This window comes from Cotesia typhae, unplaced genomic scaffold (assembly GCF_013202065.1).
Source record: "Cotesia typhae breed Kobodo isofemale line unplaced genomic scaffold, CoteBio_Ctyphae contig_4, whole genome shotgun sequence".
NCBI lineage: Eukaryota > Metazoa > Arthropoda > Insecta > Hymenoptera > Braconidae > Cotesia > Cotesia typhae.
The window spans coordinates 10,069,854-10,093,473 of record NW_027423748.1 but is presented as its reverse complement, the minus strand read 5'-3'; the positions used below and the strand labels follow the sequence as shown (position 1 = coordinate 10,093,473).

Sequence of the window (23,620 nt, the reverse complement as noted above, 5' to 3'; positions counted from 1 at the left end):
TTTATGACCTTCCATCTTAGAGATGAGATCTCCGACTTTCTCAAGATATTAATGCGCTGTTGTACAGGCGGATGTTTGAGATTCCAAATCATGAATATTAAAATGTTCTGTTACCTTGGGGCCATTAAGGTTTTGATAATATTAATGGTACAACAAGGAATTAGCTAGAAGGAATTCATAAAAGAATTCGAAAAACGTGAGCAGATGGAATGAGAATTCGGAACTTGACGTTGGTGATGTCCCTCAGGCAATGCACCAGATCTTTGTGTGTAGTAACTCTCGTAAGTTTGGAATTTTGCACGTTTATAACTCTCTAGAACGTTTGACATTTTCTTCCCTTGGGTTTGGCACATCCCTCAGCTCACATGTGTGCTTGTATGTGTGTAGGGTTGCAAGAGAATATTAAAGAGCCCTGGAGCGCAGACGCAGAACATTAACTATAGTTTTAAACATCCGCTTGAGAGGAATTTATCACGTATCGATGAACGTCACCGCAAAGGTTCAAAGGCCGAGGTCGGAACAAAAAAATCAATGAACCAATAACCGCTTTAGCTGTTTTATTTTACACCGTAAAACTTTGCTATAAACCAACCGGCAGTACACTGCCCTCTGTGTCGCGAGAATATATGATGACAATGACAAAAGAATAATAGTAAAAAATTGCTTGAAAAAAAAAATACAGTTACATTTGAGTGGTTGTTTTTTTACGAGTCGGAAAATAAATTCCATTCAATAGACTAAAATTCGTTTTAGCTTTGCTCTGTGTTTTGACGGTATTAAAAAAACTATCGCTTTAAACGACCAGTGGATTAAAATTTTCATCTCGCGCGATTGAACCGAGTGACTTGGAATTAAATTGGCTGCTTTGAATTGATCATACGTGTTTTTCTTTTATCATAGTTTTACATCATATGAAAAATAAATATCACTTTTTTGCAATCAATTAATAACTAGAGGCTCAAAAAAATTTGTATATCCACAGAAATGACTCAATATGGCTTAATATAATTACTTATGCCGTTATATAATTTTTCGGTCAAAATAGTTTTAAAAAATTCCGATAGATGGCGCATGGTAGCTGAATTATCTCACTATCAAAGTATTAAGTTTGAAGTATTTAGTTCTAAACCAAGAAAATTATTTTGATCCTTTGTAGAAACTTATCTGAGATCAATTTTTCGTTGAATCAACTACTAAAAAAATTTTTAGAATACGAATATTGGATCCAACAAAAATTTTTCCGAGTTGGCTTAAAAATTCGAAGCAATTAAATTTTAAACAGAAAACTTTAAGATGTTCTGGCGGCTCTTTTCTCCGATTTCTTTGTCCAACTATCTATACAGTCTATACAGCTGGTACCGCGGCCTCGTTATACATATAATATATAAAATGCAAAAGGAGGATCCTCCGGCTGGAGCCGAAAGTATGAGTATAAGTAGAAGCAAAAGCAGAAGCAGTGCAACAGAACGACCAGGGACAGAAAGAAAAAGAAATAAGGCCGACACTTCTATAAATTAACAGTAGAACTTCTTAATAGCGCTCGGCTTGATAACTTGGACAACTTATAATGACTTTGATTAAACATTACCGGCGAAACCATAAGAAAAGATTCATCCTCGCGGATTGAAAGCAAAAAACCAACTTTTTCTTCTACTTTTTTCCTTTCAGGAATATTTTCTCCATTCAAACGCTCAAATTTCCATTCATGTTCTGTCTTATCTTTCTCCAAGCGCCATATAATTATCCAAAATAAAATTAATCGAGGGGTACTTGTATTTTTTTTTATATTTTTGTCGATGAAACTAGTCAAAAAAATTCATCTACTTTTTAAAAATTCTCAATGTGAGGAGTCCATCCGTTAACGCGGGTTCAGTTTATATTTCTTCTGTTGGCGAGTCCTCAAACTCCACTCGTGAGTCCTTCACTCCTTTCTGCTCCTTATTCCGTTTCCAGTTCTCTCAGCATGGACAATTACAACTGCTGAGCGGTTTTTGTAACTTTTATTCCGGCAATCTTTTTACCCACTCCTACTCTATTTCACTATTTCTCGGTACGGGTTCAGTTTATCATTACTCAACTTGTGAATCTTGAACTAAACTCCTTCCTCAGAGGCTCCACACCCTCTTTTCCACTCTTTAAATTCTCAAGACTAAGAATTCCTCAACTCGTAAAAGTTATTAAAGCTATTTCTTCTTAAATTATCGCCGTCAAATAAAACTTTTTATTTTTTTCAACCCGTTTTTATACTTTAAATCATTTAAATTTTAATTTGTCGGCATTTTTAAATCCATTGTGCTATTAATCGCTCGGTTAGATAAAAGAAATGAAGTTAGACATTTATTATCAATTTAAAATATTGAAAAATTCATTATTTTTAAAACTAAATACTTCAAAACTTAACTCTCTAGTTGTGAGAAAATTTAGCAGCCATGCGCCATCTATCGGAAATTTTTCAAATTAACTTTGAAAAAAATTTATATAAGAACATATCAGCCCACATTAGACCTAAATATGCCCGAGTTTTATATCAAGCCACATCAAGAAATTTTTTAACCATCAGAAAATTTTTTTACAAAAATTCTTTATAAAAAATTGACTAATTTTATCACAAAAAAAAATTTATAGACTGAGATTTGGATCTTTGAAACTTTGGAAATTACGCGTGGCTTACGAATTATTCACAAGCTCACCTTTCGGTCTGATGAAAGTTCTGTTGACAGCAGAACAATAAAACAAGAAAAACTTATCATAAATAAGATGATTTGAAACAATAATTTTTGTTTGTGTACCGGAGGATAACTTTGTTTTACGAGACTGGAAATCTTTCCTGTCGACCTAGGCCCTACATCACTGTACACCCAGATACATCTCTATTTTCCTGAAATCCATTCTTTAGGTTCCCCAATTTGCATAACTTGGTAGCAACAGAAGCAGTAAGGAAGAAGAGAAGAGCCCAAAGTTTCAGGAAGCTTGTTACGAGCTGTTATTAATTAAACTCGCGCTTCGAGCCCGTAAATACCGTCAGTCCCGCGAAAAGTCGCCCCGGGGCTCTGAACAGCCCTTCGATACCAAGAACCGACCAGCCAGCTGTCTGCAAACAGGCAACTCCTCAACTACACCTCATCCGAGCCTTAAACATTGTCATTAGTCCTCGAATCTTCGGATTGCTCATTAGCAACTTACGCCATTAATTTCACTTCTCGCGAATAACACTTACTAATTAATCCATCAAGGCAATGCCCCGGCACTCCACACTCACATTTACTCTCTGCTTCTGCTTCAGCTTCTAGTTGTTTATCCGCCGAACAGTTCTGCTTACATTCCTTCAATAGGAAAATAACTTCCGAAGGTACTACACCGTACTTTAGCAAACACTCGACTGTTTTCGGTGTCATTCTTGTGATTCTATGGAAGTTAGCGGCCTGGGCTACACTAAAACTTTTATTTATTTTCCAAAAAGAAAAACGTAAAGTTACAGCAGAGCTAGAGATATCATAAAAGATAAATATTTGAACTTACTTTTTTTTCAACCTGTTGGAATAAACTTGGAAAAATATTTAAACTTCTACTTGATATTTGAATTGTTATAATAACTGAGAGCTTAATATTTTAAGATGAATACTATTATTACATTCTGAATTTCATTTTCAAATTAAAAAATTATAAATCAATATCAATATTGTTAAAAAAATTATTTATGATTATATGTCACTATCTTAGGCTCGATATGGTCATGAAATTTTTGATATGGACATTTATTGGCAAATTAGGTCATACGATGATACTTTTTGCGGGTAGATAGAATTTTTTCTATTAAATTCTCTTTGTGTAATTATGATAAATAATTAATGTAAAAAAAATCGACAGTAATTGTGATTAGTTTAAATTAAAGCCAATATACATCGCAATTACCGTAATAGAAATAAAATAATTCGCCGAAGAAGCAGAACAGAGAGAAGTCTGAGTCGGGTTTAGTAAAAAGACACTCAGCTAAAGATAATTCCGCAGTTATAAGCCGCGTAATACGAGTGACATTTTCCGTGCAAAGATCGTTCCGAGGACCACAAATGACACTGAGTATGAAAGCTAACAGCCGTTACACGAAATTCCGAAACCGAGAGCCATTTTCCGTCTGCCGCCCATATACATACATACATACATACATACATACATACATACATACATACATACATACATACATACATACATACATACACTGTACGCCGTACGCCGTAGCTTGTACATATGTAAAGATATAGATGACACAAAGCGGGTTGCAAAAAAGGGTATAAGAATCTTCCAATTATATCGGGAGTATCTACAACTGTACACGTGGTCGGAAATTGCGGTGAAGTTGGCTCGCGAACAGTGCCTATTATTGGGTTATACGCTCGAAAAGTCAACGTTATAATAGTCGCATAACTGCCGATATAAATCCAATAATTTAGCTCCCCCTAAATCCAAATAAAAGTACTGAAAAAAATTTAATAGAACCTGAATTCTCTTCGCTTCTGGTCTGTTTCATTTTATTCTATTTTATTTGGGGTGGATATTAAATGCGTCGACGGTAAGTGTTGAGGGTTTAATGATGGAAAATTTAATTGCTACCTTCTCACCATTTTTATTGTTCACATACAAGGTCATTATTTTATTATTACTATTAGTAACAAAAAATTACTGTGATTAATGAAAATAATAACAGCTATCAGCGTGAACAATAAAATTTGCTACGCAATCAGCAAAACTGTTCGATAAAGTTAATGCATCGAACAGAAGTTGCAATCAGTCGTTCAGAGGTCTGAACAATTATTGTCGGAGTTGTAATCACGTTTTATTCCCGGTAAATCCGTCAATAATCATAACAATCATTATTTGTGATAATGATAACCATTGGTGAGCCAGCGGATGGTAGAACTGACCTAGAGATCGCGGTTACATTGAACACAACCGAAAGCTTAGCTGAACACACGAACTGAAAAGGATCTACAGATCGCTTACAACTTAAACTGCCCCTAAGGCAATGCCTGCGAGTCAAATTGTTATATGAGCATAACAATTTCAATATCCAGCCCTACCGCGAATAAACTTGAATCTTTACTCCAGCACATTGCTTTCGCAACTGGTGATCCACCGCTTCGCGTTAAATTCTGAGCCAGCCGCAGAATCTCCAGCTCGCGGTCCTGAATAACAAAAAGCTCTCTCTGCTTAATGGGATATTTCGCGTTTACTGACATTCCAACTATTTCAATTTTCATCATTTCATATTGATAAAAGTCACTATTATTATAATATTTAATATTTTTACGATAAAAATTAAATATAATTTTTTTTTTATGGCAACAATTAAGATTTGAAGAATCTTGTAGAAAAAATTACAAAATTATTTTGATGGATTTAAAAATGAATTATTATCGCGACATTTTCACTGATAATAATTTTTGATGACAGTTAATTTGAGTCGTTGTTGATTTAAAATTTATTGGTGATTAAATTTATTTATATTGTGATATTTATCAAGTATTATCAGCGTTTAAACAAGAAACTCATGATTACATTACTGTAGATTTATAATATAACTAACAGAACATGACAAGGCAAATATTTAATACTGGTTTAAGTTTCTGGTTTGTGTTTAATTTTGTTGTATATATATATTTTAAAAATTCTGTTTTTATTAAATCATTTTATATTTTATTTAAAAAAAAAAAAAAAAAAAAATAATCATAATTCGATTGAAAAAATACACGCAACTAGCGCGATAAATCTCAAGTGCAAACGTGCGTTCTTATCTCTAAAGCATGTTGTTCGAAGAGCTTCCGAAATGAGTACTTGCCAGAGGGAATTCCATTACATGCAGAAAACGTCCTATATATTTCTCTCTCTACTATCCACTCTCCATACCTTCTTCTTACTTGGTTGTTCTTTACACCCCCTAACTTTTAAACCCTTCGCCTGTACTCGCGTTCACATCTAAAGTCGTCTTGCGCGAAAGCTCTCTCTTTTTTTTCCCTTTCAGCTCGTTCGCCCCAGGAACCCAGTTGGTATACATCATGAAAATTTAAGGTTGTTAGGTCAGCGCCACTGTAACATAACAATGCTGACATCGGTATTTAGCCTCCGGCTTTGCCGTGTTCGCTCAGAAAACGTAATATTTAAATAAAATAGTGGCTTGCAAAACTGATAAATAAATTTATATACAATATTTCGTTCGCAGTTCGTGGTTACTATTTACTCTGCGTAAAAAATATGCCCGGAGAAATTATATATTTATGTAGCGAGGCTAAATATAAAAGGAAAGTTTAAGCTTTTATTTATAAAGATACCGTAGAAAAATAAGAATTTCAAATCCAATTTCCCGAGGCATATTTAGTAGCTCGCACCCGTACTAAGTCCAGCGCTGAGTGGTTGTTCTTTAGGAGAAGTGAAAAAAAAAAAAATAAAAAACGATGTTGTCTTCGATTCGCGAAGCCTTCGTTAGTCTATTCATTCGTCTTTATCAAATGCACCAATTTAAAAAAAAAAACTACCTAGTTAAAAGGGCCGACGATAAACAGAGGATGAAAAACAACCAATTGTCGCGGAATGTATGATCGGAATAATATCGGCGATAGATTTACTGCTCCAATTGGGGCATCAAGCCCTAAATCAATTTAGTGGAACAGTGGGTCACAGATGCCGGCAATTACGCCCTACAGTACAAGTGCGGCAATATCTTTTTATAGTATACTATGTACGATATGGTGTCCTTGTCTTTGTAATTGTCGCGGTGAAAAGTGTGATGATGGCGGTCTAATTTACCCGGCCAGGGCAGCAGTAGTAGTCGAGCAGGTGGCTGCAGAGTTTTTGCACAAGTTTTATATTTTTTGCTGGCCTAACCAGCCAACTAACCAGCTATCCAGTGCCAGCAAGTTGATCGACCAGGCGAAAACTCGGTTCGCGTCTTTACTCACGTATAAGTACTGTACTGGGCACACACGCCCGATCAGTGCTTCTGCTCGATCAGCTTTACTTGTAAAGAACCCCACTCTGCTGTAATTACTCAAGTTTATTGATTTTTTTGGATGCTTTTAATCAATCTTATAATACCTGTGACCGTAATTAATTTTATAATTAATTTTTTGTTATTATTATCAAATTTTTTATTAAAAAATAAAAAAACAAAATAAAAATAATATTTTCCAGAAAATTAATTTTAAAAATGGTTACCCATGCATGGCAAGTACTGATCCGAGCAGATTCAGCTTATGCAGAAAAAAATAACGAGTGAAGAATGACGTAGTGGAAGGCTTAGATATCCGTATATTATGGAACCGAGCCAACTCAGGAGCTGAGCTAATACGTTAGATACACTTGTACGTTTATCTAAGTTAACGCTAAAAATCTTAAATTTTCATTTTTTTCCGGAACTACAAGCACCAGCAACCTTTATTTTTCCTCCATCTTCATCTCTTTTTCTCCTCAGAAATAAGCTGCCGGGACCTGGGCTAAGATGCGTGTAACCCACGCCAGTGATAAATGATGAGTGAAGCGATGATAAAAAAGCATGGAACCATTACCGTTTTTACGTCTACATCATCCATTATCCCCGGCTTTTGTTTAAGTTACGTTTTATACTTTACAAAATAAACCTATACGAACGACCTACGTTTCGTGTTGCTAAATTTTTTTCCGAGCAAAAATGAGCGTCGGATAATAAAATATGTAACGCTCTTCCAGCCATCAAAAATAAATTAATACGATAGAACAACATGAAAGCTCCTCAACCATTCGACTGCGTCCAGTCGGAAGTAAAATGTCTTACGGTAATCGAAAAAAATTTAATCACATTAGTTTTGCTAAATAAATTTAGGGGAAGAAATTTATAGCCGGTTGGTTATTCACTCGGTGATATTGAAGCGAGGGAAAAAATTTAGGATTTAATACCGTAAGCTGATGGATTTAAGGTGATTTAAGGCTCCGTAGAGAGAGTAGATGATGTACGTTACATTACATTAAATTAAAAGGTTACATGTGTGTCATAGTCAAGTAAGATATTCCTTACTATTAAATTTATATATTTTAATAGAAGAATAAGTGGGCAGATAAAAATTATAAAAGATTAAAAATATATTTTAAATATTAAAAAATTTTATTAAATGCTAAAAAATCCCATCAGTGTATACAAAAAAGCTTGGAAAAATGGAATAGCAGTATAATGCATGTTTCGAGTCAACACAGAACCAGCCCGGGAATTCCTCTTAAATTTTCCTCTATTCGAAATAGAGCAATAGACTGAAAAAAATGACTCGTGAGGAATTCCTTGGGTTGTGGAAAATTTATCTAGGAAAAAAGTGCTCGTCTTAGCCATTTCTATTTCTATTGGCGAGTTGAATAGTGGAGCTTGTGTTTCCTCAGTGTTCTTTCGGTTTAACTGAAAAATTCTATGAAGAAATAAAAAGATGAAAGAACTGAAGATGGAAGAATGACTAAAGAATAAGATAAAGATAAAGATGGAAATAAAAGGATAAATCTAAGACGGTATTTCTGGTATCAAAAGAACCAATCCTCTGTCTCTGAATATAGACGTTCTATCTGTGCGCAACCCGAAAACACGATATCTCTGAGTAACAATAATAAGAATAATAACAGCAGAAATATGGATGCAGATCCGAATACATATTATTGCTTTCTTATTATCTGGAAGAAATTGTCATAACGATACAAATGCAAGTATTTTATTGAAGACTTTAACAAGATTCTTCTTTTACAGCGTAAATTTATACTTTTTAAATTTTTATCAGCATATTTTTGAAAGTCGTTGAATATTTAAGGTTTATGTCTATTTTTGAGATAATTTTTAGAGTTGTGATTGCTTGTAATGTTGCTTAAGATAGAATTTTCGTGAATAAACCATTTACATTCAGAAGTGATACCTGTCAACCCAGTTTAACGATAGAATCCTACTTATTAATTTCAAATTTAAGAATTGGGTCTAAAAAAGGAAAAATCGGTGATTGGAGCAAAAAATAATAAAATTACCTTTATAATCATAAGTAATGAATATTTGATACTCAAAAGGCAGTAAGGCAAATTTTTTTATCTTTACATTTAAAGATTTCTTTTTTAAAAAATTTTATATTGAACTTTCAACATAAAAAGTCACTCAAGTGACTTTTTAATAAATTTTGATTGGATTTAATTTGTATTATTAAAGACTATTAAATAAACGGAAAGAAAACCATAGAAATTAATTAAAGCTCGCAACAAATACTTACAGAATGAATCCTCCAATCCGAATTTTGAAGGGTTGTTAATATACGTATATTAGAGAGGTTTGTGGTAATGTAAATAGTGAAGCTCAGCGCAAATTAGTTTGCTACTTGGCAGAACAAAGACTTAGCCTTGATTCGGGTTAGTTTCAGCGCAGTTACACTCTGTTTCGCGAACAAAAGTCCCGTAATGAGAAAGTCTGCCCGGACAGGACAGCAGTTGTAGTACGGGATGATAACAATGATAATTTACATCTATCATGAGCAGCCCAGCTCGGCAGAGCAGAGAGCGAGAGCGAGAGCCAGAGGAAGAGGAAGAGGACTCGGTAAGAGCGAAATGACTTTGACGTTTGCTGGTTTGTACTGAGCGACCGCATGCATACACGTTTCCGGATTTTGCGGTGGTGATTCAGTGGGACACCAATCAGATCCTGACTTTCGACCTTGCTGTAATCGGGCTATTATATTTGTAATTATATGTACAATTACCCACATTGATACATCTTCCCGGTGCGTGTGTGGGTGTGGAACAATGAATAATTATTGACAGCGCAGTTGTGCGGTCATAGGCCGCAATTATCCGATGATTTCTGCAATTTATTCGGTCACGTTCGCAGCTCACTTCATCGAGCGAGTGTGGATAAATTTTGAGTCCTATTTGAGTAGGTGTGCATCGACTGTGTGCTCAAATGAACCCCAAAGTGACAGTATTGAGTTGCTTGTATGAATGCCAAAATAAATATTCAACATGGGCATCCTGTCGGAATGACCTCTCTCGCACTTTATCGCCGGGAATATTTTCCATTTTCATTTTTTTCGATTCAATAATACACTCGCTATTGCATACCCGTAATTCTATCCCGTTTGTGTTTTATTATTTATTTATTTATTGTATTTAATATTTACTGTCAAGTTGAGATTTATTGTTTTAATTAAGCTATTTACTTTATATACGAATCCCGACATAAGCGGATGAATTATTCTATGGATTTTTGCGATTGGTTATTTAAAGCTTGTTTAAGTCGATAAAGTATTTAGTTTTGTTAAAAAAAAAAAAAATTTATTAAGTAAGACTTTATTAAAATTTTATTTTTGAAAATTAAAATTTAATTCAATTAAAATTAATAATTAAAAAAATGTAGTAAAAAATTTTAAACAAAAATAATATAAATACAGCATAATATTAAAAAGATTAAAAAATTCAGCGTTGATACGGGATTTTGATACTGCGACCGCGAATGTAAGCAATAAATAAATGAATAAGCGGATGAATTTAAAAATGGTGGACAAATATGACACGCGGGAATTATTAGCGATGAAAGTAAACATCGCAGTCAACTGCAGCTTTGTCGGATTCGAGCAAAAAGAGCTACCGTAAAATGTAAGCTGATTAAGTTCCAGATTCGGCCCGGCGTGTACATAATAAAATAAAACGAGAGAGTAACAATAAAAATAACGAAGCAAATAAAATAAAAATAAACCAAGAGGACTCATCTCATCTACAGTCACAGAAAACTACACCAGAGAAAACGATAGAGCCTACCGCAGAGCAGAAATGGCACATAAATTTTATACCCTTATCCCTTTCGCCCCTTGCTCTTTCGCAGTTCGCGGTTATCGCCATCTCTCTCCGCGCACACGCGGGGTATTTTTTAACCAGTAGAATGCACGCGCTTTCACTCTCCATAATCTGCAGCCCTGCTATGTTACGTTTCCCCTACACATTTCCTCTTTCGAGGGAACTCGCGTTTCTGTTTTGTCTTTTGTTACTGTGCAGTGGATTTTTTAACCGTAAATGCTGAGGCCTGCACTTTATTTTTTTGTTTCACTCCGCCCGCATGTCATCCACAAGAGGACGGTATTACGAAACTCACATCACTGAACATTTTATTTTGATTTATGTCCCTACGATTGCTCATTTAAATACAACCGGCCGAGAACTTTGTTCGCAAAACTTTTTAATTAACAATTGTCATTTTTATTAATTTCCAACAATTCAATTTAAAATAAATTAAAAAAAAAAAAAATTTCAAACTATGCCTCAACATTATCTGGATAATGTCCAGATTAAATCCGGAGGCACAAAAAAGCTTGATGTTCCTTAAATCTTTCAGTTTTGTTTCAATTAAATTTTAATGAGAACAAGAATTAAATTCGTCGACTTGTCTCGAAGCTTTTGCCCGTCTCTTTGCAGTTTTGTTACTTTAATAAAAGTTGATTTAAGTACACCAAAAAAGAAAAGGCTAAAGTGAAGTATAGTAAAGTGACAGTCTGTGTGTGTGTGGGGCGATACAATCTCCTGCATAGGGAATCATCAGTTTAGTATCATTTGTCGGGTTTAATTTACATTCTTTTGTGCGATACCCCGAGAGATGTGCTGGAAAAAAGAATGGAATAAGTAAAAATAACATTAAAATGGGATGAAAAAGTATGAAACCGGGCTAAGGAGGATTTCTACTCTTCGGTACTCATTTCAATTCACGGAAAGCTCTAACTAAACGTACCGGAGGCCACCACGCTGCTCTGGGCTTAGTTTGCTTTTCATTTCGTCTCATCCTCGTTTTTATACTTTACTTACTGTCTTATTTTATTTTCTCATTACCTCTTAGAATAATTGTAAATATTACCCTCTTCTCATAAATATAAATGTGTTTAAATATACTAATAAAAATAATAATACTTTTTGTCTAATTGGAATAATTTTTCACCTTTGATTAATAATAAATATTTTTAATAATTTTTAATTTGCAACAATAAATAGTTTCAATATTATTGAAGTGTCAAATTTATTAGTTCATTTGCTTAAAAAAAAAAAAAAATAACTATGCATGTTGTCCATTTTCGAGGCAGCGAAAATATCACGGACTGTTGGTTCAAATCTAAATCCGAATAGCCAACACTTGTGAGCAGATAAACGGAGCAAAATGAAAGCGCAAAACATAAAAATGAAATTTTATAAAGATAAAGAAAAAACAATTTGACGCTTGTTAAGTGAAAGCCAAAAAATATAAACTCCCGGGATGGGAATTTTGTTGTCGGATGAGTTGTGTAAACGTGTTGGATGAGTGCCGCTGTCAGAAACTATAAACAACGCCTCGAACGGCGGCGTCGGGGAAACATGAAAAATTTGATTCGACGACCCGTGGTCCTAGAATAACAGCCGCTCACCGAGTACAACCAAGCGCCGGATAATTTTATCGTCTACGGAAAACGATTGTCGATACTATATTCGGTGTGCGAGATGCATCTCATTTGTCTCTCTGACAAATATTATACATAAATTGTCGACATGTCTCTTTTATCGTCTAGCCCGTACACGTGTGAAAGCATACATCACCATCAATATCACACTCATATCACATTTACGTCTACGTTGGCTTCAAAGTGTTGGCTCTTCCGTCTGAACTTCAATATTTTCGGTTTATCCGTCCATTATATTTTTTTTTAACAAAGTTATTTTCAAATAATTCTTCATTTAAAATTTAAAATGACCAGTCAGAACTTTCAGTACTTTTTACAAGCCGATCATGATCACGACATGAAATACATCTATAAAGTACAGAGAAGATCAAATCAAGACAATCCGATCTAACGGAAAAATTACAGCATGTATTTTAAATCACAGATATACACATCGAAAATATAAGAGGTTTCCGTTTTTAAGTCTCGAGAGACTTGCAGAGGATTGGTATTGCCGATAAAGCTGTACCCAGTTGCGAGCCCAGACGAATGACAGGCTGAGAGGAGATGGAAGAAAAATATCGGAAAGAAAGAGCAATGAAAGTTGCACGTTGCCTCGAGATAAAATAAATTCTATATTTGCGACTGGAGTCTCTAATATTTGGGTGGAAGGTTTTCATACATAATTTGCATTTTGCGACATTATTATAATCCTCGATTGATCCTTCGCCTCACATTGGTCTAAGCACAGTTACCGCTGCTAATTCTGGAGATTTATAAATAATTAAGTTGTAAAATCCAAATTGATGTAATCTTTGGTTTAAAATGAGAAGATATACATAAAAAAAGAATATTTGTAAGGAAAAAAAAAATATTACTCGTTAAAGATTTAATAATTGATAAATAATTAACTAACCACTCGTATAATTCTCAGTGGTAAAGTCTACTCCACACTTCAATAAAAAAAAAAAAAAAAAAAAAAAAAAATGATTAACTCGAGCGATTATGATTGTGACGGGACAAATAACAGTTTCTCTGTGACCGATTAAGCCTGAAGGTGTTTAATCGTCCGCGAAAGCAAAGCTGGGCCGGATACCCTATCGACGTGTACACGCATACACTTATAAATGAGTATTTGTACGGATGAGTGTATGTATAGAAACGTGGTTGGCAGATATGACATGGCTTTCTCATTGCACAGCCGACTGGTTATGAACAATCAAATGCGGTGATGCAATATTGGATGAGCGAAAGCAACCAGGCTCGCCAAACTGAGAGAGCTTCAGATACGGCAGAGAACTCCCACACTAGCAGTTCAGAGTCTGGAGTCCAGAAATACGAGTTGGAGACGAAATCAAAATCAGAATAGGAATCGGAAGCAATGACAGTGATTTCAGTTGAGCGGGTCTTCATTTAGCTGAGTACATCTTGTCCTTTCGGATTATTACTGGACAATATAGGATACCAGGCTAGACCATACCAATATACCTTCGTATTCTGTACACAGAGGTTGTATTCTCGTCAATCTGCCGGAGGGCTTAGCTGTTCCAATATCCGCGACGCATTATAGCTTCTCTCCATTTGTCTTCTCACTATCTAGCTCCAGTCACCACATCCCGGATTCGCATTCGTATTCCTCGAGCAACTTCAACCCCAGGATGAAAAAAAGCTTCTACGTATTTTTTGACAATACATCTGATTCGTTACATTGCGGCGATACAATTTAAGGTAAGAGTATTGAGAATTTGAGCTGCAATATCTCCAACGAACTCCACAAGATGTAGGACGTAAAACGTAAGACGGTTAAGGAGTTATCGGTTCTATGATTTGTTGCCGACGGGTACAATTGAATCGCCAAGACGGTGAAATGGAACTCGGGAGAATTTATAGACTCGGTAAGACAACCAGTAACAAGACGGTTTGTCAAATAAGCTTCTGGTTTTAAGCTCTGAGCTCTAAAGCTTCAACATTCTCTGGACTCTGGATGTTATTATTGAACTTGCCAACGTGATGATAGATAATAGTCCAAGTTTTGATGATTTCTAGGTGGTGCAGTGTGCAGTAAATCAAATCCATTGAGAAATCTTAAAACGTGATAATTGTTTTCAAAATAAAACTTTGAATGGGTTCAAGGATAAAAATTTCTCAGGTTATTTTATCAAGTTAAATTAAAATTATTTTTACCAAAAATGTTATTTTAAGAATGAATAGACCGTATAATAAAGAATGATGAGTTGATAAAAGGCTGATTATGATGTGCCATTCGACCTCTTGACATAGTGCTCGATAAAGCATCTGCCCGTAAAACTATCCCGAGACGTCAATCGTCTATCGGAACCGGGTATACCTTGTTCAAGTCCGACAATATAGAGCTCGTTAAAGCTTCTTTATCAGACGTTTGATATCAAATCGATACTAGGCAAAGACCCACTGCCCGGGAAGCATACTTGCGTTCCAAGAAAACCGTCCGAGGGTTCTTACTTCCCAGTCTCGAGTTTTATGCTTGACAGTACTTTATATTTACATTTGAATCGTTACTTATTTTATATTCTCTTTCTAACTAAGGGTATAAAGTTGGTCAGAAATGGTCGGTCAAAATTAAAGAACTTTCAGATTTTTTTTGAGACAATGAAAGAAATTTTCAAAGATTTTGAATCTTTTTTAAAGACGATACTACGTTGAATCACTCGGTATTTGTTACGAATGCAAAGTCGCGTTTGATGTGAGGATTTTTTATTATTTCATTTGAATAGAAGAAATTGCTGGGTGGGAAGTGCAGTGGAGAAGCAAAAAAGGTTGTAGGCACAATTGATTTACAGGGGAGCTCTCATTTATAATACAGAGAAGTCTAAAGTGATATGAGTGGTTGGTACATCATTACGGCATGATTGCAACCAGTGGGGTGCTTTATGTTTGCCTAGTTATTTCTATTTCCTTATTTGCTCTTCCTCATTTATTATTATTACTGTTATTATGATCATGATTATTTATCTATCCAACTATCAGAGTTTTTTTATTCCTTCCAGTGAGAAGGAATGCTATATCTCGACGTGAAATGAATGCCAGTAAAAAATAGCTTGAATCACTGGCAATCTCGGAATCCGAGGAAAGAATATTCTGCTGAATTTGCTTTTTTGTATTTTGGTCAGCGAGTCTCATTTAGCATTTATAATTGCGCATTATTTTTACTTATCTCTCGGTGAAAATTCATTCATTTATTTATTTTTTTTTCGTCAAGCCTCTTCGCTTAATTTTTTTCACGCTTCAAGCTTTGGTTAATTAAATTAATTTACAAATTTCACGAGAGTATTTTTCTTTGGAGGAGAACACAATAGACTGAAGTAATACCAGAAGACTAATTGATATTAATTAGCCTTCAAACTATCTGAACTGAAGGTAGAATGTTCTGGTAAACTTTCAATATTATTACTCAGATCATAAATTATGTTGCGATATTTTACGCGAAAGATTGATAAGTAAAATTAATATTATATAATATCAGAGAGTTTAAAAATGTGGATCGATTGGTTGCCAGAAGGTCCGAGTTATTTTATACACAACACCGCAAGTATAGCAGAGGTCTTTAGTGTAAAGCTCAGCGTTGCTTGATAACGTAATAAAGGTGCAAACGCTGTAGGTGAAAAAAAAAAAAGTAAAGGCTCTGCTATGTCAAATTGCGAGCTAGCACAGAAAATTGCGTTTCGATGATAACATCACGGCTAGTTGATACTGCTTGTCGGGGGCGTACACACCGGCTAGACGAGGAAGAAAAATCACCTTTACACTTACACAAGGGAAGTCTAAATCAAGTAACCAAGTTTGAGCTTCGATCTTTATACTCATTTACATGGTGACTTTTTTTTTTATACTGAGTTATTATTCATATCGATATTAATTTTTTTTTTTTTTATCTAATTGCCAATAATTTGACTTTAGAATTTTTTTTAATTTTAAGAAAGTACAGTGCAATTTAACAAAAGTCATTATTTAATAAAGCAAAATTTTATCTATTTATCTATTATAGTGCACAAGTCATGGCAGTCACATAGTTATTATTATTATTGTTAAATTTAAGATTAAAGAACTCAAAAAAAAAATTGCAGTCAAAGCTAAAACGTAAAGAATTTTTTTTCGTTTACTTTTATCACGTTCTGTCGTGTTGATGAGAGAGCAGCGTCTTGGGTGAATTCAAGATAAAGTTGGCCATCAGTCCAACGAGAGAAATTCGAAAATTGGTGATTCAACGCGATAGAGCTCGTACCGGTATCTTAGAGATAGAGCAACCGTATCTACACGTTTAACATAAAATTACTTAGTCGTTAAATAAATGTAATTGACAAAAATTTATCTTATAAAAAATAATACATGATATCATATGATAAGGACTTGTAATATTATATTGGAAGATTAATAGAGGTGGGTTGAATGAATAAAGATATGAAATGTGGGAGGAGGAGATTAGAATATGCGTAAATGACTTGGAGAATGAGAGCGGATAAATTTAAATGCTGAGCAGGCAAAAAGATAAAATTTATCGGTGTAATAGATCGTTGTGTGTATGTCGGTTTAAGGGATGAAGACAAAGGGTGAAAGAGAAAGGATTGGATTAGGAAAACGAATGAGAGTGTTCGGCACGCTCGATTTGTCAGAGTTGGGAAGCCACAAAGTCGTGACATGGTTTTCAAGGGATGGACGATCGCTCACCAGAAATCCTCCTTTTTTATTCCCTTATTGCCTTTTATTCTATTACATTTTATATCTTTATCACTTTTGCTCTTTAGATCCCAATTAAGCATACAAATCTTCACTTTTAATCGCTAATTTCTATTGTAATTTTTTTTTAAACGCATGAATAATGACAAAAAAAAATTACGGTAAATATTTGGAATTTAAATTTTGGATCAAAATTAAAAAAATCTTTATGAAAGAATTTTAATTTGTAAGTCCGCTGTAATAAAATTTTTTAATTATAAAATACTTGCGACTGTGTGGGCCTCTCACTAAGCGACTATCGATTTATTCTTTTCATGAAATATTTATCGGTTATAAAATTTCATCTGTTCTATCGATATTTAATAACCGTATAAAAGTGAATAATGAAATAAATAGTATATCGGTTTTGCGATAATTTTATAAAATCACTTTGTCTGAGAGCTCAACTGGTGACTCAATTATCGAAAATTAAAATTCCACATCAATAATTTGCCAAACCAACTTTCGACTAAATAAATATCGGAGTTATTGTTTTTTTCCGATTTATATCAATTAATTTATAAACAATAAAAATAAAAATATGAAAAATGCATTGTACCAAAAAAAAAAAAAAATACCAATGAAAAAAATATTTTGAGAAATAGAATAAAAGAATTATACGATGACGACAGCTCGTTTCGATACACCGAGAAAAGGGACAGGAGTAATGCGGAAACGGCACATTTGTGCAGTACAACTGCTGTCCGGCAAAATTTATGATTGAGGCATATGTGCGCAGCAGGTTATACCAATGAAGGTGCGCCATCACACTCTATTTCAATATATAACTTTACAGTAGCTATATCTATATTTTCCCTTATGTTTTCACAGAATACAGAATACTGAATACAGAACACAGACGATGAAATTTTGTTTCAACAAATGTGTGAATTTATTAAAACTCGTTTCAAATAATCGCGACAAAATTAATATTTATTTCCTGGGTTTGTTCGTTATTCCGCATATTGTTATTTTACAAAGTTCAAACTGGGACAATTCAATAATTGAATAAATTTAATTTCGACTTTCCACCACAAAATATCCGATAATTATCGGATATTTAATTATAATTAAATAAATTTGGTTACGATTCCGGATATTACTCTCAAAATTTTGTAACCAGTTATAATTATTGAAAATTCATCAAGCTTCAAATGAAATGAATTTAAATTAAATTTATGGATATTATTTTGGGACGATTTTCCATAAAAATTAATTCTTAATAAAATAAGTGGATTGGTTCATAAATATAACAGCTTTGAATTTCAATCTTGACGTAATTGTTAAATATTTAGACAATAAATTATAATTTATTATAAATTTAATAAATTTAATAATTATTACTGAAGACATTTCCTCGTTAAAACTCTATCACCAAGTCCGGATGGCTGAGGTTATAGATATCAGAAATGCCAGTACAACCTTTTCTTCTGATTCTCGAGGGTTTTCACAGCGCCCGACCGACTATTGGACATTCCAGTCCATTTGAGAGGCTCGAAAAATTTTAATAAAGGTCTCTTGCTTTTTTGTTTTTTAATTAAAAATCCTTTCACTAACCCGCTTGCACTGTTATTATGAAATATTTTTTGTATTTTTCTTTGTTTGACCTTTTTTTACACTCCCAATGTAACGTCCCATATTCACACTATATTCATCTTCATATTATTCCTTTTTGATTACTCCCTTCGTCTACATATACATATACATATACCTCCGCTTTAATGTTTCTTTTATCTGAATATTATCTCCCATTTTATTTACCCAAGAGTTTATACTATATTCTTCTTTTTTTTTTTTTAAAAAAAACTGGCTCTATTTTAAAAATTTTAAAAATAAACTCGGCTCCTTTTCATTTATTGCAGGATTAGTTATCTCTAATTAAACTTCACTGTCAAATGTTTTTCACAGTTTATTAAATTCGACTTATAATTTTTACAAAAAAAAAAAAAAAAAAAAAATTTTTTTTTTTATTTAAAAGAATCTAGTTAATTTCTTCATGAGTGTAGCTCAAGGATTTTATTTCGTATGTAATCCATTGGTCCTTTCAATTTTCAATTAATCAGTTTTGCACTCAAGCACACTGTATACCTGTCGCTCGAGAGTCTTGATCAGGAATTTGTTTAATCACTAACCACTCGCTTAAACCAGCCCCTCGATTAAAACTTTTCGAATAAATTCACCCTTCTTTATTATACCCGATTGATTCTGCAAGTGCTGGCGACCGAAAAAATTCAAGATTCTTCACAACACAACTAAACCCTTTTCCGCATCCTGAAAAATTCAACCCAGAGAATGTAAATTTTATTAGCAATAAAACACTCGACTGCATATCCACGACCCTAAAATTCCGAAAGTAAAAACTGAAACAGAGAAAAAAATAAAATAAAAAGAATCAAATAAATGATAAAGGAGAAGAATTTCATCAAAAACAGGCTTTGAAATAGTCGGTAGGAATTCAACATAAAGCGATTTTAAAATTCATGAATGTGGAAATTTTTCACCTTGAATACGTTGTTTGCCGCCCAAGGAATGAATTTTTATTTCGCCATTCCATTTTATTCCGATTCTTTCATTTCACGAGCGGGGAGACCAAATCGAGGAAGAAAGAACGCGCATACCAGTGACACACTCTCTGTCTCAAAGAGATAGAAATGAAAGACCGGAAAAAATACATGAAAGAAAAAACAAACTGAAAGGAAAAACAGAGAGAGAGAGAGAGAGAGAGAGATTGATTGATTGATTGATTGATAGTTTATTAATGCCAAGGCACAAGCCAAATGGCAATTTTAAATACAATATGATTTACAAATACAATAATAATAGAAAAATTATATAAGTACATAAACTATAATAAAGATCTAATATAAAAATTTATATTAATTTTATCTGATTCAACTAGCATACTCACTAAATTATTCAATTTATAACAGCCGATAAAATAACAAAGTTGGAGAATTTAACACTTAGAATCTAACAGTAATTATCAGAGAACCTATCACTTTACAATAACAAAATTAATAATCCAAGTTCAACAAATGGTCAAAAATTTTATTTTTGAACACTTCAAGACTAGATGAGTTTACAATCTCTTCAGGCAGTTCTTCCCACAATCGTATTACACTCACTTGGAATGACCGCTCCATGAAGGTCGTAGCAAAATGCGGAAACGTGAAAAGAGAGTGTTTTTGGCTGCTAACCTATCTGAACGTCTGACTTCGGTCTCCTCAACAAAAGCATCTCGTAGGTACTTGGGTTTACCAACTTGAAGTAGCTTAAAGAAGTAACAACTCATGAAGTACATTCTACGATATTTCACAGTAAGCCATCCCAATTCTCGTTGATAAGGTGTTATATGCTCATCTTTTCTAAGATTGAAAATGAACCTAATTGAGCAATTTATTGCACGTTGAAGTTTTAAGTCATTTTCAGATGTTGAATCTACTAATACGATGGAACAGTAATCAAGAAGTGGTAAGATGGTGGATGATACTAACAATTTCCTGACGTCAGTTGAGAAAATGTTCTTCCGAACCTTGAGAGAATGCAAGGCTGAATTAACTTTGCTAACCACTAGCTTGACATGGTGATTCCAACTTAGGTTCCTGCTGATGTATAATCCCAAGCACTTGGTAGTATCAACATATGGAATTATGACACCATCTATAATAATAGGTGGCAGATCAAAGTTACTCAGTTGTTTCAGCTTGCTATTTGAACCCAAGATCATTGCTTTGGTCTTGGACAAGTTTATCTCCAAGCCATGCTTCCTTGCCCAATCCGCAACTGATTGTGCATCAATGTTGACCTGTCTGACTGCCTCTTGCAGTTGATACATAAAGAAATGTAGATAAATATATTTGTCATCAGCAAACAGACCATGGTTACAATACACTAGCCATCTGACAACAGAATTCATGACAATTAAAAACAGGATTGGACCAAGCACAGAACCTTGAGGAACACCAGATGAAGTTCTAAGGAGCTGAATTGGAGTCCCAAGATTATTCAGTATTGACTGAGAGCGATTTGATAAGTAGGAGAAAAACCAGATAATTGTTTCCATTGAAAAACCAAGCTCAAATAACGCAATCAGTATGATCTTGGGGTCAACATAGTCAAAAGCCTTACTCAAATCAAATAAGACTATTATGGTAAGTTTATTCTTGTCCATCGCCTGCCTAATATCATCAGTGAGCCTCAGTAATGCTGATTGTGTGCTGTGATGTTTCCTAAATCCAGATTGAAAAGGGTCGAGTAACTCATTATCCTCCAGATAGGTTATCACTTGATTAGCAATGATTCTTTCAAACACTTTGGCCAGATGGGATAGATTTGCAACAGGTCGGGTATCTGATGGAGATCTAGGCGGTGAAGTTTTATTCAAAGGTATAATAAAAATAACTTTCCAAATGTCAGGGAATATTCCAGTATCAAGAGATCTATTAAATAATGCAGTAAGAAACAGTGAAATTTGTGGAAGGTGATCCCGTAACCATCTTAAATCCAATCCATCAGGACTTTTTCCTTTAGACTTTGAAAGAGTAATATGCAGTGCCTTAGTAACATCTACAATGTCAATCGTGGTCCACTTGAATAAACATTTGACTTGTCTTGAATAGTCCATCGGCAGTAAATCAACAAAATTTTTACTGCAAGGTGGATGCTTTCTTACTATGTTTGCATAATACTCATTCAATTCAAGAGCATCAAAAAGTTTAGCGGTGAAGAAGGGTTAGACTTAATTAGTCCAAGATGTTTAAGCTTACTCCAAATAGATGAACCATATGAAAGATTTGAAAGAATAGTTTTTAAGTATTCTTCACGAGCATGATTCAACTCAGCTTTTAAGTTTTTTCTCTTAATTCTAAAAAGAGCAAGCAGATTTAGGTCCTGAGTTCTCCTGGCTTTTTTATAAATTTTATCACGTTCTTTGCACTTCACTTTTAATTCTTTTGTAAACCAGGGATTACTATGACGGACTATCTTCTTAGTGATTTCGGGTGCAAACAAATCCAGAGAAGATAGAACACCAGCTTTGAAGAAAATCAGCAACTCATTTGGATCCGTATTCTCTAGAACAGCATTATCAATTTTTAAAGTGTTCATCAAAGTTCTTGAAAGAGCTTGATGATCACAATTCTTTAGGTTTCTAAAGGTAATTTTCTTTGATGCTGGTTTTGAACAATTTAATTTATATTTACAAAATAAATAGTCATGGCCATCAATGAACGGAGAATCGGATTTAGCAAAAGAAACTAATTTACTATCACTGTCAAGCAGGATGACATCTAACCAAGAATCATAGTTATTTTTATGAAAAGTAGCTCCGTAAGGTACGCAGAACAGTGACGATTCAAGAATAAAATCTTTCAGGTGCCTTGCAGTGTAACTATCATCCAACAAATTACAATTTAAATCACCAGCTATGATTATATTGTTGAAATTTGGAGCGAATCTTGAAAAAATGTCAAAGAATTCGTTGAGAAATAGCCCTTTCGGTCTTCTGTAAATGCAGGATAATAAGAGATGAGATCCAGAGAGAGAGAGAGAGAGAGAGAGAGAGAGAGAGAGAGAGAGAGAGAGAGAGAGAGAGAGAGAGAGAGAGGTGGTGCATCGTTACTGGACGTAACGGGCCAAAGGATGAAAAAAGTGCCAAAGAAAAGGAACATTTTCCGTCATGCGATTCCCAAAGACACTCTGCTCGTTGAGACGCGTTAGAAGTCGAGAGACTAGAGCCCAGGGAAAAGGAAAAGCGAGTTTTCGCTTGACAGACTGATCTGGAAGTTGCCAATATCGACCTGCCGCCGATTTTTTTATTCTCCTCTGTCGTTACTTCGTCTTCTTATTCTTATTCTTCTTTCACAGTTTTCACTGGAGCACGTTATAGACCATAAGCAATCTCAAAAGTTCTCTTTCCTGTACTTTGAATAGTAACAGTGGCCTTCTCTCGCTCTGTTGGCGTCAAAGAACATGCCCCCTTTCTACCAATTTCATTTCTTGCTCCCTTTCTTTTCCAAATCTTCATTTGTTTCTTTTATTCGGCTGTTTGTCCTCGCTTTTCCACCTAACTCACCAAAGGCTGCTTTGCTTGTAGATAAATTTTCGCAAGAAATCACCTTCCATGCTGTTAAGCCGGCGCGAACGTCAATTTATACTTCTGTATTACTTGAAAATTTGAATATAGAATTTCTATTCGTTGAAAAAAAAAAAAAAAAAAAAAAAAAAAAAAAAATGGGATAAGATAAATAAACAGAGTAATTTCCAATAGAATCGACACTATTTAAAGACCGTTTATTTAGTGGCGTACTTATGCAATTCCAGAACTAACTGAAAGAGGAGCTGGTACATAAATTTACCGTCCAAAGAGTTTAAAACAATTATCAGTATCAAGTGCCGAGGCAAATAGAATAAATGGGGAGGGAAATCGGATTGAGCAGCCA

General features: G+C 34.2%; 2 protein-coding genes across 2 annotated transcripts in view; both read right to left on the bottom strand.

The window, feature by feature from the left end:
- Positions 1 to 23,620, bottom strand: part of LOC141527037 (uncharacterized) — a 155,303-nt gene that overhangs the window by 121,887 nt on the left and 9,796 nt on the right. The gene's annotated exons all lie outside the window — the stretch shown is intronic.
- Positions 5,040 to 23,303, bottom strand: LOC141527643 (uncharacterized). Its single transcript, XM_074243213.1, has 4 exons — positions 23,254 to 23,303; positions 21,947 to 22,569; positions 20,306 to 21,851; positions 5,040 to 5,277 (listed from the first exon to the last, which is right to left on the bottom strand). The coding sequence occupies exons 1-4, from the start codon at positions 23,301 to 23,303 to the stop codon at positions 5,040 to 5,042; spliced, it is 2,457 nt and encodes an 818-aa protein (XP_074099314.1).

Bases quoted from the DNA above. Each gene is read 5' to 3' on its own strand.
- LOC141527643 (XM_074243213.1), bottom strand. From the start codon at position 23,303: ATGGAAGGTGATTTCTTGCGAAAATTTATCTACAAGCAAAGCAGCCTT. The intron at 21,852-21,946 runs GTAAGCTTAAAC...ATGCAAACATAG, and splicing joins ATATGGTTCATCTATTTGGA to TAAGAAAGCATCCACCTTGC. The intron at 5,278-20,305 runs GTGAGTGTAATA...TTATAATAATAG, and splicing joins TCATGGAGCGGTCATTCCAA to TGACTTTTATCAATATGAAA.